Source organism: Rhipicephalus microplus, chromosome 3, assembly GCF_043290135.1.
Source record: "Rhipicephalus microplus isolate Deutch F79 chromosome 3, USDA_Rmic, whole genome shotgun sequence".
NCBI classification, from domain to species: domain Eukaryota; kingdom Metazoa; phylum Arthropoda; class Arachnida; order Ixodida; family Ixodidae; genus Rhipicephalus; species Rhipicephalus microplus.
This window is the reverse complement of record NC_134702.1, coordinates 24,346,304-24,358,675: the sequence shown is the minus strand read 5'-3', so window position 1 is coordinate 24,358,675 and position 12,372 is coordinate 24,346,304. Positions and strand designations below refer to the sequence as shown.

The window sequence follows — 12,372 nt, the reverse complement described above, 5'->3', positions numbered from 1 at the left end:
AACGCTTTCGCTATTAAACATCAATTTTAGAAAAGCTAAAAATAGTTATAATTTGAAGTGAAACATTTTATTAATTAACGTATAACGGAAAATTGAGATTATTGACGTCACCAGACCTTTTGCGTGCCGCAGTTTGCTTCAGCCAATGATAGCATTTGTTGTCGTTCCGTGGTCGAACTTGGATCTTCGGTCAGCGTTTCGGGCGAGTTTGCTAATTTTTTCTCGTCTTCATGTGCATATCAGTTCTCTTGCGCAACGGGTTGTTTCTATCCGCGAAACAATAACATAGCTAGAAACCCGGAGTGATCTCGTTGTAATGTACCTGCAAGACCTGGCAGATTTCGCATCCATGCATAAAGAAAGCGGCAACGACGTCGACTACGATGACAACAGCATCGACTGCGACGACTTACTCGATCACGACGATAGGGATTCGGACGAAGGTGGGTAAACAAAATGACCGCCCTCGTTGTTGTTGTTGTTGTTGCCCCTTCGCACTGGCACATACCCACTATGGGGGATTGGCCATGAAATCTAGAAGTATCCTAAATGAGATATATTAAAAGGTTTATCCTTAATGAAAAAACTAATGATGAAATAGAAAATAATAATTAACTAAAAAGGAATATTAAACTAAACAAATAATTGAAGATTGAATCAAGAAGAGAAAAGGTGAGGTAATACTACAGTGGAAGACAGAAATTTTGAGTAGACCAGACAATCGAGCTTATCTCACCCGGTCACAATCAAATGAATATGCAAATTTCATTCAAAATTAGACAAGTGTCGTCAGAAATATATTTAAGCAGGCATTATTATGACATGCGCTTTGATTCTCGAATGAAATTGCATACAGCATCGAATACGCTCCTGTGGCAATGTCCCAAGCTAAAGGCACCGAAACTTAGAACATTATCTGCAGTTAAATTTAAACCTACTGCTTGAAAAGGAACAATTAAAAGTCTTTTCCTAATTAATGAATAGTTTTTACATGTTATAAAGTAATGCTCTATTGTTTCCGTTTCTTCACAGAATGGACACAGGGGGGATATCGCCAGACCAGCTCTGTGCAAGTAAAAGTTTAATGGAGGGACACGGCATCGAAATTTGGTTAAAATAACTTCTAACTTTTTAGATTGACTCCACTGAGGTTTCCAGGGGTATGTTAGGTGCTGTACTACTCTCACAGCTTCAGAACAATCAAGAGCTCTAGCGACATTACAAACATTAGTTCCACCTCATGTGAAGTTCCTGAAGTTAGTCTGGGTCCCGGGACACTGTGGCATACGGTTGAATGAAATAGCCGATTCACTATCTCGAGCCACACTTGATGGCCCTGTGATCTCGGTACTACCAGAATCGGAACACATAGTGTCGATCAGATATAGAAAATGGGCTATTTATACGGATATTATGGAAAATATTACTAAATATACGGACCGCCCTCATGCGCGTCTATTCTTCCTTCTCTTTTACTTCCCGGGTACGCGAGATTACAGCAACCCATGTGCAGGCCTGACCGAGTGCCGATGCATCTCGACTTCGAAGGAAAAAAAAAAAGCAGTCTAAGCGTGGCCGCGGGAGCCATGTCGAAAAATTTTGAAATGGTTTCAACTTTCGTTTTTTCTAACTCATGCTGTTGGTGGAAGGCGCGGCGGCTAATAGTTTTGTGTGCATTGTTGCGCTTCCAATCGTCGACCAGTGTGTTTAGGACTTGGCGAACGCTTCGGTGTAAAACATTTGACTGCAGGTAGAATCGAGCCGATAACCCAGTGGACTCGGCGGCACTCACTCGACAGCTTTAACTTCTGAGCATGCTAGGGTCCAGTACGTTCGTGCAGTGTCTGACCCGCAGAGCACTTCGTGGTGTGACGACGTGTAATTGTGGTTCGTGTTGTTTTCCCTCCGCAGACACTGAAGATGCAAGCGAGACGGACATGGTCAAGCAGCGCGAAGAGGAGTGCACCGAAATCAAGGAGCAGTAAGCTCGCATGTGTCCATCTTGAGAAAATTCGTAACGCTGAGACGGTTTCTCGTGCTAACTGCGACCGTTTTATTGCGCAGCGCACTCACGCGAGACGGTGTGAGCAGCTGTTTGACACTGTGAAGCTTCTTTACAGCTGCGCAAATGCCGAGCGTGGCTGATGACGTCATAGCATCTACATTACTGTCGGCCACTTTACGCCGTGCGCGGCGCTGCCGTTGCTGTGCGTAACGTCAGCTGGTTGTTCGCGCACGAAAGAACCGCTTGCGTGGACTAAAATGAATGTAATATGTCAGTTTGGTTTTTTTTGTATTTTTTTACTTCTCGTAGTACCTTGCAGATGCAACGCACCATTTTTCCATAGTATCTGCTTATTTTTATTTGAGAAGTCAACCAAGCAAGTGTTGTGCTTTTATGTAAATTAATCTTTGTTTCCTAAAAAGAAAATGTTGGGAAGATCACAAAGCTTTATATTCTGCATTATTCCCAATAGGGGTCCCTGTCCATTGGAGCGATTGTTTTTTCTACTTGATTTGATTGATATGTGGGGTTTAACGTCCCAAAACCACTATATGATTATGAGAGACGCCGTAGTGGAGGGCTCCGGAAATTCAGACCACCTGGGGTTCTTTAACGTGCACCCAAATCTGAGCACACGGGCCTACAACATTTCCGCCTCCATCGGAAATGCAGCCGCCGCAGCCGGGATTCGAACCCGCGCCCTGCGGGTCAGCAGCCGAGTACCTTAGCCACTAGACCATCGCGGCGGGGCTTGTTTTTTCTACTTAGCTACTTTACAGAGTGCATCGCTTTCCGTTTTTGTTCCTGATTATTTGTACAGTGATTCCACAGAAGGCCGTGTTGTTGTATTATATATTAATGTATTGCTTTTCACCTCGAAAGTTGCTTTGTTCTCGTTAGGTGGTGAACTTGAAGCATATTTGCGTTTATCTTTGTTGCTGTGCTGTGCCCTAACATCATAAATTGCTAAAGAAATTCTGTGAAGTTTGGAAAGAAAACAAAGAGTTTATAAGTGGTGATTTATGTTCAATGATCTTTTTAAAAGTTGTTTATTCTGGCATACCGAAAGAGGACATTTGGTTGATGAGAATGTTGGGAAATGCCTGCGATACATTTGAGTTTGATGTCAATGTTGGTCTCAATAGGAGTGGCCAGTTACACTTATAGTAAGCAGATTTGGGCTTATTTTTTCGCCAACTCACTTGTAAAATATTCCTGTCACTTTTTGCATTTTGTTTGAGCTCATTTGCATTTTTCTAGCAAATGTAGCTTGTTTTTTAGTGATCATCACGTTTCCCAGTGCACATTTGTCATTCATTAATAACGTGTTTGTTAATGACCGAGCAAAAGCGTCTGCAGGGTTCCCCACCAAAGGAGCTGAAAATTCATCGCAGTGAACTATTGCCCCCTTCTGAGTCGTAACCCTGCGCATGCCTGGGTGTGAATGCGTGACCATCGTTGTTGCCTGTAGCAATTGAAATGTTGTACTGCTATGTGTGCAGATAAAAATCCATTGAGCAGCAAAACATTTAGGAGAGAGCATTGTGCAATGATATATTAAGAAAGAAAATCAGTACATTGGGCGCACACACACCAAGCTTCTCTTACCCTTATTTCACGAATCAGGCAAAATCTCTTGAATATTCTTTTTATTAGCCATTTATAAGCGCTTGTGCACATTAGTCTTAAAATGCACTGAGGACGAGCACTCGTCCTACCATTCTTACCTGTGTGCTGTCTGTCCATGTTGTTGTACAGTTGTGGGTTCGCAGGGCTGTTTAGCCCTGTTTAAGGCGAACAAGCAAAGTCGTTTGAATCACAAGTGACATGGTTCTTCTGATGCAATGCCTAGCTTGAACACCCGACAGTTGTTTGATCTGGGACGACCTGATTTTACTTTCAGAATGTACAGGGACAAGCTCGCCATGCTGAAGAAACAGCTAACACAGCTCAAGGAGGAAACACACCCCGAGTACCTCAAACGCTTGCGCAAGATTGAGCAACTCTACCAAGAGCGGCTTTTTCTGAACGAGGTGTTCCAGTCTCACGAGGTGCGTCAGTGTCTGCCGCCACCGTGCCCTTTGTCAAGCAGCAGTGTTTTCCGGGATTTGGACATTGTTGTCTTCTGATCTGCCGAGTACTGAGGATAGTGCACAGAAAATTGGAAGGATGTACTGCATAATGCACGATCTAAGTTTAATAAGTTCTACATGGGACGTCTTGATACATTTTCTGATAACAGCTATTTCCTGAAGTAGCGAGAAGAAACGCAGTAATCTGTCTTTTTTGTTGTTATTGTACGCAATCATGCCACTTTTATTATGGAGTCTTACGTAGTTACGCTTTCACAAAATGTGGTACTAGCTTAATGACATATTTGTTGTGCACTAGTACAGGTGGGGAAAATTTCAGGTTTACTTTGTGCATTCAGTGACTCCTTATATCAAGTATGGTCTCTTCGTACCACAATTTGACAGGATCCAGTGCAAAAAGTAGCACACTTGTACGAACCTGTCTTGGAAATTAAGCATAAAATAAACTTTTGTCTCAATTATTGTTAGATCTACTCTTTGGCTCTTCAATGTTCTCTTTTGTTTTCTTGCAATCCTCCATCTTAGGTTGAGCGCGTGGAGCGAGAATACTTGCATGAGAAGAAAGCAGCTGTTCGTGAATTTGAAGAGAAGAAGATAGACCTGCGTGAATCGCTCATAATGGATCTGGAAGAGAAGCGGCGCGCGATAGAAGCGGAGAGGAGCACCGTCGAGCTCACTGGAGGTAGGCTTGCATCCTGCACTGTGTGTCATTGTCATTTAGGCGATGGCAGTGGCATGTATACTGTGTCATTGTCATGTTGCCTGAAAAGAAATGTAGCCTCCCTGGCATGATTCAAAAAGCTGTGACAATGCACTTTGGCTCTTGAAATGGACCCCGCAACACTGTTTGAACAGAGTTAGAAAAATGTTGCCGACCTGTAGCCATGGCTACTGTGGACATTCGAGCCAGTCATTCTTGCAATAGCAACAGTGCTGGAGGTAGCCTACAAGGTTGAGAGAAATCACGCAGTGAGTGCGTCTGAGTAAAAAAGGAATGCGGTGAGTCCAATAAGAGAGAGGGTGAAATGTGAATCTCTTCCTCTAAATGGCCTGCTTAGAGGTGGCACGCACACGCAATCTGTGCAAGTCCAGCAACTAAATCGTGGCAGTTGCAAAGGTTGCGCAAGCTGAGGTAGCTTGTTGCTTTATGGGGTGCTCACAACCGGCATCCCTGGTCTTATTGCACCTGAAGTGGCATCTGAACATTGTGAAACCTCAATGAAGCTAGAAGACACTTTGTGCATTCGACTACTGTTTGCACTATCAATCACGCCAGCATAGTCAGTGTTTGTGGTCATCGAAAGAGAAGTGTTAGCATTAGTTGGTGTGCATAGGAACTATGCTCTCTGATTAGTATGAGAATGTTTATTGTGATGTACGGGGCTGATTAAAACTAGAGAACCTTTTGTGGATGTTAGGTGGTAGGCAACATACAGCAGTAAGGTCGTTGAGTGGTAACTTAAAAAAGGTGTTGCAGGGCTCTTTTAAAAGCCAGTGCCATTGGTATGTAGGCCGGTGCGATCGTCGTGCGAGCAGGTGACTTGGCCGATGTGCACACCAAAAGCGTTGATTACCCCAGCATGATGTCCTTATGCGCATTTGAGTGAAGCATAATTATCGCATGCAGTAATAACAGATACTGTACGACTGTACCACAACATTTGCATGCATTTAGCACAACCATGACTAAATAGAGACTCACTGAGAGATGCACAAAAGCCAAAAGTGTTGTTGCTGTACTGCTAAATAGTTGCATTATCTAAAACTCACTGGGATCGCAGGTTTAGGTTCATCTATCTGAAGATAAACAAGACATGATCTGAAACAAAATTATGTCATGTCATACACCAATGAGTGCACTTTAAAGGGACACTATAGGCAAATAACGATTTAAGTCAGAGTGAAATATCAATGTTTGGTCAGAGTGAGATATCAATGTTTGCAAATGTCTAAAATGTTAATGTAATGAATAGCAGTGCTCTACTAATCGAGAAATAAAATAAATGAATGACATCACATGCACCACGAGTAGGACATTTTTAAAATGACACCAATGACGTGAGAGCGACCGACTACAATACATCACTGGTAATCAATCTAGCTACAGTAAAAAAAAAGATCATTCCGTGCATTGCAATATGTAATAAAATGCTGCTTGTCTGTTTCTGTTTGATCCATAGAAAAAAGAACCTCCTGGCGTTGCTATGGGGAATGGCGTGAGTGGCTCGAAAGTTCTGTTTTCGCCTGGTTAGGCTGGATAGGTGGTGCCATCTTGCGGTGCCCGGTTGAACCAAGCAAGCAGAAAATGTTTCAATGGCCATTGTTGTTGCTGTCACTCCCGCTACTTTTGTTCTGCTGCTTCTAGTGTTGGCAACCGCGTAGTAAATGCGGGCAACGTTAGGCACGGCAACAGTGACGTCAGAAAGACAGTACTAATTCGGATAATTTGAAGTGTGCTAACGAGTTTTGGATAAGTAAAACATGATTTTATTGGAAAGTAAGCACTTTCTTGGCATAAAAGTAACAATGCGAGGTTCTTGGATCACTATTTCATCAAACTTTGACTTAATATTTGCCTCTAGTGTTCCCTTAAACCTATGAAAGACGCAGCTAGGGCAAATATAAAATGGTATTGTCACCAGGTTGCGCTGGCAACATACTAATTTCTAAAATTTCAAGTGTCAGACAATGCGATTGTCAATGCCCCTTGAGTATCTGCACAATTCTCCTTGAAATGCCCACCTGAACTTGGCACCGTCAATATATATGCCACATTACAAGCAAAATTGTACAACTTGAGCCTGGTGGTTTTCTCAGTAATTTTAAATATTTACATGTATGTGAACAGCTGTGAATGTAGGTGAACTGAATGCTAGAATCCACTGTGCTAAAGTATTCATTATGTGGTTTTGGTTGACCTTTACTTTTATGAGAACGAAAGAAAATTCTTACAGCCACAGAACTCATCCATCAGGCACTTCTGGGCACTGATGAATCATTTTATATATGCGAGCGATGTGTTCTCATCTGACTGAAAAGAAATGACTGTTCATGCGGTTAGTCTTCTCTAAAGGAGGGTGGATACTATGTTAATAATAAAGGAGTACTGACACAAAAATTTCGGCCTCGCATTTTTTTGCTCCAGTAAGTTCCTCGGGGTCTGTCAGCCATAACCCGGCACATCGTTTTCTGCGGCATGTGACAGATAGTTAATTACAGGCTCGTTATTATTGAGCAGTGTCAGTTTGGGTTTCAAAAACAATAAGCCACTGGGTGCAACGCTCGACCATGTCAGCACACATAACTGTAACGCACTTTCCCGCGGCTCGCATCAACAAGGTTTTTCGAAAAGCAAACGAGGTGGCAACGTCGGCAAACACGGAACCTCCAACCCTTGTGCCGCGGACTCGCGAGCAACTGCCGAGTAATAGTCTGCTGGAGCAAACGCGACCAAATAAAAAAGTGGAGGCTCTGACGTCATAACTTGCAGCAGCGCGGTCACGTGAGGGAAGTAGAGTTTTTTCAAGAGTCCCTTTTGAGGGTGTCAATAGTACGATAGAGTCGATCGCTCGCACAATCTTCAAAATTAATTTAAAATACCTTCCAAGCTATATTTGCTGTTGATATTTTGCAGATGATGTATGCATGTTCATGAGAATAGATCTCGCAGGCCATCTCAGCCGCGAAATTTTGTGTCAGTACCCCTTTAACGGACATCAACTTGGGTGCTACAGTTGCTGTCATAATAATTTTTGGAGTATGTTGGAGTGTGATAAGTAGGGCTGCATTTTGTTCTGGTGGTTACAGTGTTATCTTTGGGCTGATATCTGAAGCAGTAGTGCATATTAGATTCTTGTTTAGTTTTCGAACGTTTGCATTCTATTTGCTGAATCGAACATAAGATAATGATTCGTTGACGACTGCTGCTGTCTGGCCATAAACGTGTGATGCGGAAAAGCTCTAGAAAATTTAATCAATATCGAATGCGTACCAGACTTTGCCCTTGTCCAAAAGACGCACAGTACAAGTTGGCTAAGCCATAAGTTGTTACAAACATTGAGCTCTCTGCTGTCACCTCTATGCAAGACTACCTATGCATGGCATTTTAACTGGTTGAAACTGTAGCGAAAATGAGTTGTTATGCCAGTGCCGAATGGTATGCTTTCTGCTTGTCGAGCTTGTGCTTGTCTAAGCACTGCACCACTGCTATTGTAACCATTCAGTCCACCATTCAGTGATTAGTTATGTATTACCAAGACATCCAGCTTCATGCTCTTGTTACCATTTAGTGCATGTTATATCGGTTTTGTAGTGCATGAATTTTGCTTTCAATTATTTTGCATTGTGAGTTTTGCTTTTCTTTTGTTTCTGTTTGCCTGCTTGCTTGCCATTTCTTTGCCAGCTGCACTAAAATTGTCTCATTTAAGGTTCCAGCTTGCCGTGGTGCGCAGATTCCATGGAGGTGAAATCTGTGACAACGAGAAAACTACGCAGAAGACCTAACGATCCGCTTCCAATGCCTGAAAAGAGGCGAAAGACTTCACCTAATATCCTTTAAAATACTTTAATTAGACATGTTTTCGTTTTATTTTTCCAGTTTTTCAATTGATGCAACTGTGTCACGCGCTTTTTACAGCACGAGCTGTACGAGAGAAAGTTTCATAGTGACCATGATTTTAACTTGTTCATGATGCAGTCATCGTGTGAGCTATGTTCGTTACAATCATTTCACTTAAATTACTATAAAGTTTGTATAGGTTTCAACAGCAGAGTAATTACTGCTAGAAATATTGTACTGCAGTTATACTCAATTGCTACTTTTCAGTTGCTGTACTGCTAATCAATTGCTTGATGACAACTTTCTCTTCTTTTGGGTGTTTTTCATAAAGTGTTGCTTTTATCAATATGTGGTGGCCAGACACATCCTTAGTTAATCACTGTGTGCTATATTGAGTGCTATTATGATGTGGTATTGCTCCTTAACGCTGGCACCTCAGCTTAACTTCCTCTTGGACGATGGTGAAATAGTTGACGACCTAAAGATTTTAAGCAAGGTATGCAAAGTGATAGCTCTCTTTCATGCTACCCTCACACTTTCTTCCCGTTGGCTTACAACCCTGCCTAATACTGTTGGGATGGTGTCATTGCTGCCTTCAAGTTGATGTGTTGCAGCCAGTTACACCTACTACATCTACACGATGCACACAGTCTGAAGAAGTGTCTATTTAAACCTTCCATCATGAAAGCCAGCTTTAATTTCACACACATTCATCCATGCTATCAAGTCTTCGTTATTGTAACAGATCTTGTCAAGCATTTCTCCATTCCTGTCCTACACTAGCTCGCATATTGTTGAGCGCCTCCTTCACTCCATCGAGTAAAATGCTGCTTCACCCCTTGACAGGAGAAAACTCTACACTTCCCAGGAATTGCTCTGGGATGCCAATGAAGTGCCGGAGCCACTTCCGTTGAGGGGCGGCGCTGCCATTGACTTTCTGTCGAGTCGAGACAGAGTGTTGAGTGGAGCGTAATACGGGGTTGGGGGTAAGCCCACAGCTTCTTGATCATGGTACCTAGTTGGAACAGCTCCTGGGCTGGTTTTTTTTCTTTGAGAAGTCGTATCGGGAGATACGATCACTTTGACAGGGTTTTGTGTGGCTTGGCAAGAGATATGTCAGCTAATTTCCAACAGTATTGCTCGCATTATGCCAACAAGACTGCTGTTATCTGTATTAGTATGTGCATACTCCGGGGCAACCAGTGGTGAGAGATGCTAGAGGTGATTCTAGAACTAAGTCGTGATCCTACCAATGCCGTAGCAGTTACTTTTCTTTTGTGAGCCTTGTTTCTTAAGTGGCACGCTGAAGGGTTTGCAAAATTTTCTTGCTTCTTGGCAGGGGTGGGGGGAGTATGGTTCAGCAAAGTAGAGTGTTGACACAATTGGGATTTGCTTGTCACAAATTGTTGATTTTTATGCTTTCTTTCAGGGAAAGGCTCCATCGCTTAGCAAGAGACTGGATTGTGAGTTGTGAAATCAAGCAGCTTCTCAGCTGCGTTGTCCCTTTGGGCTAGCATGTCTAATCTTGCCTTTTTTTTTTCTGCCTGTTTTCGCAGGTGAAGAATACGGAAACATGGACCATGGCTCACACGCAATTGAAGCCCGAATAGAGGACGGCAAATTGTTTTACGAGCGGAAATGGTGAGACCTCGAATCACGATTCAGCAACATGAAGCTGCAATGCAGTCTCTGTTTTTTTGTTTCAGCTACCAAAGGGGCCAATCCGTTTGCGTGGATTCGAAAGATATGGGCCGTTTCTTCGGTGTCATCTCAGGGGTGGGCACGTCAGAAGTGAGTAGTGGCACACTGCTGGTTTTTGGTCATTTCTTTCACTTTATCTTGTCTCGTACGATGTGCTATAGTCTAGCATCACTTAATTTCGACTAATTGCCCAAAACACTGCATACGCCTTAGCTCGTACACTGGCAGTAGTGCAACGAGTTTTCATGTGACATTAAGGACTTCAGACAGCATGGATTGTGCTCTCTTCCCCCGAAACAACAGCTTTGTTTAGGGAAATCATAGTACAAAATGCATTGTTTTATATCTAGGAGAATGTTATTTTACATACTTTACGCTGTATGTTGATGCATGGTTGGCATTTTCAGGGGGAGGGACATGACTTCGCTCTGACGAGGTTTGACTACATTATTGTGAATAAATTAATTGTGAATAAACTAATTATTGTGAATACTATCTATTACTATACATAAACACAGCCTGCAGTTTGATGGAGCAGTATAGAGTTTGCGCAAAATAAATATATACTCCAGCATAGGGTTCATGAAGTGCACACCTTTTGATTTGTGCCCTAGATGCTGAAGAAAAAAAATTGCTTTACTGCACATGAACAGCTAAAGTGTAGTAACATTGAGAGTTTCTATGCTGCATAGGCTGCACTACTTAGCTTGTTTTGTGGTAGTTTTTTTATATTGTAGCACGTATATATTTCATTCTAATTTTTTTTGGTAGTACTATTTTTATTCCCGTGCTCTGCTCGAACGTTTGCTGTAATTAACTGACCATGTGCTTAAACTGGTACAATGCATCACTGTAAAAGAAACGGCATAGCCGGTAAGACTAAAGGATGGAATGCTAACTTCCAACTGCTTCCTTTCTTTCTACTGCGCAGTTTTGGGTGAAGAAAACAAGCGACAGCGGCAAGGTCAAGATTCATCTGTCTCAGCTTCTGAAAGGAAAGGTCATCTTGCGAAGGAAGTCTGCATGCTGACATCATGTGTAGGTGCAGATGGAAATTCATGTACATAGCACATATGTTTACCTATTTCAAAAAATAAAACACCAGTGTACATTGCCATTTTAAGAAATCACTGTCACCGTGTCAGTCTTTTTTGCAGATGCCAACATTAGCAACAGAGCTCGATTCATTTCAATGTGCACTTTGCACAACAGAGAAGAGAAAAGGAGCGACGAATGAAGACAAGCGCCTGTTATGCAATACATCATGTACTATTCACACCAATGGCCCAGTCACATAACTTGTTACTTATCTTAGTACTAACTGGTCACACACATCCTCCTGCGTGTCTCTTTGAAATAATTTCTTTTTATGTCGCACACCATGGATTGGCTGAAAAGAAACGTGATGCTCTTGCTCAGACTTTCGTTACAGTGGCATCATAGATGCTTTCAGAGGTGTAGCTTTCCTATTTGCTGAGTAGAAAAGATTCGGGGCAGGGGGAGTTGATGGAGGTCAAACTAGCCATTTCACGTGTCCGGACAGGCACAAAAAGGTAAACCATTGTTGTGATAAAAAATTTCAAAGTTGACACAAGATTTATTGCTGTTTAGAAAAAGTTCTAGGACTCCTGCAGTGTTTCCGTACTACGTCAAAGAATTACCATTCAGAGACACGGAAATTCCTTACTTCGGGGATTTTTCCTTGCAAACGTTCATGAAATTTACAGCATATTTTCCTACATAACAGTACTATTTTCTCACCCATCCACGCACACACCTACTATACTTACACGTGTCTAACGTACTGGCGACTTTAGAAATCGTGCCTAGCCCCTCCACTGCCGCTCACCAAAAGCATGACTTTATTATTTTGTATTCTGTGAGTACATTGCACATTGTGGGCTTCAAGTCTAACGCCAATAGTGAACTAGAATTTGCTCCGTGTAAATATCAGAAACAAATTTCCAAGGCTATGCTTGCGTGGTGCATGTGCCAGAGCCTACTAGAGCAGGTGA

At 42.3% G+C, this 12,372-nt stretch overlaps 1 protein-coding gene across 4 annotated transcripts; it reads left to right on the top strand.

Moving 5' to 3' along the window:
• Positions 1 to 172: 172 nt before the first annotated feature.
• On the top strand, positions 173 to 11,484 carry LOC119180335 (sin3 histone deacetylase corepressor complex component SDS3). Of its 4 annotated transcripts, none has more exons than XM_037431525.2 (11): positions 173 to 443; positions 1,912 to 1,981; positions 3,909 to 4,056; positions 4,624 to 4,780; positions 6,279 to 6,314; positions 8,550 to 8,645; positions 9,091 to 9,152; positions 10,086 to 10,119; positions 10,213 to 10,297; positions 10,363 to 10,447; positions 11,289 to 11,484. In XM_037431525.2, the coding sequence occupies exons 1-11, from the start codon at positions 317 to 319 to the stop codon at positions 11,385 to 11,387; spliced, it is 999 nt and encodes a 332-aa protein (XP_037287422.1). In that variant the 5' UTR covers positions 173 to 316; the 3' UTR covers positions 11,388 to 11,484. The 4 variants fall into 4 exon arrangements, with proteins under 4 accessions (XP_037287422.1, XP_037287417.1, XP_037287438.1 ...); XM_037431520.2 differs by having other exon boundaries at positions 8,526 to 8,645; XM_037431541.2 differs by lacking the exon at positions 6,279 to 6,314.
• The last annotated feature ends 888 nt before the right edge of the window (positions 11,485 to 12,372 follow it).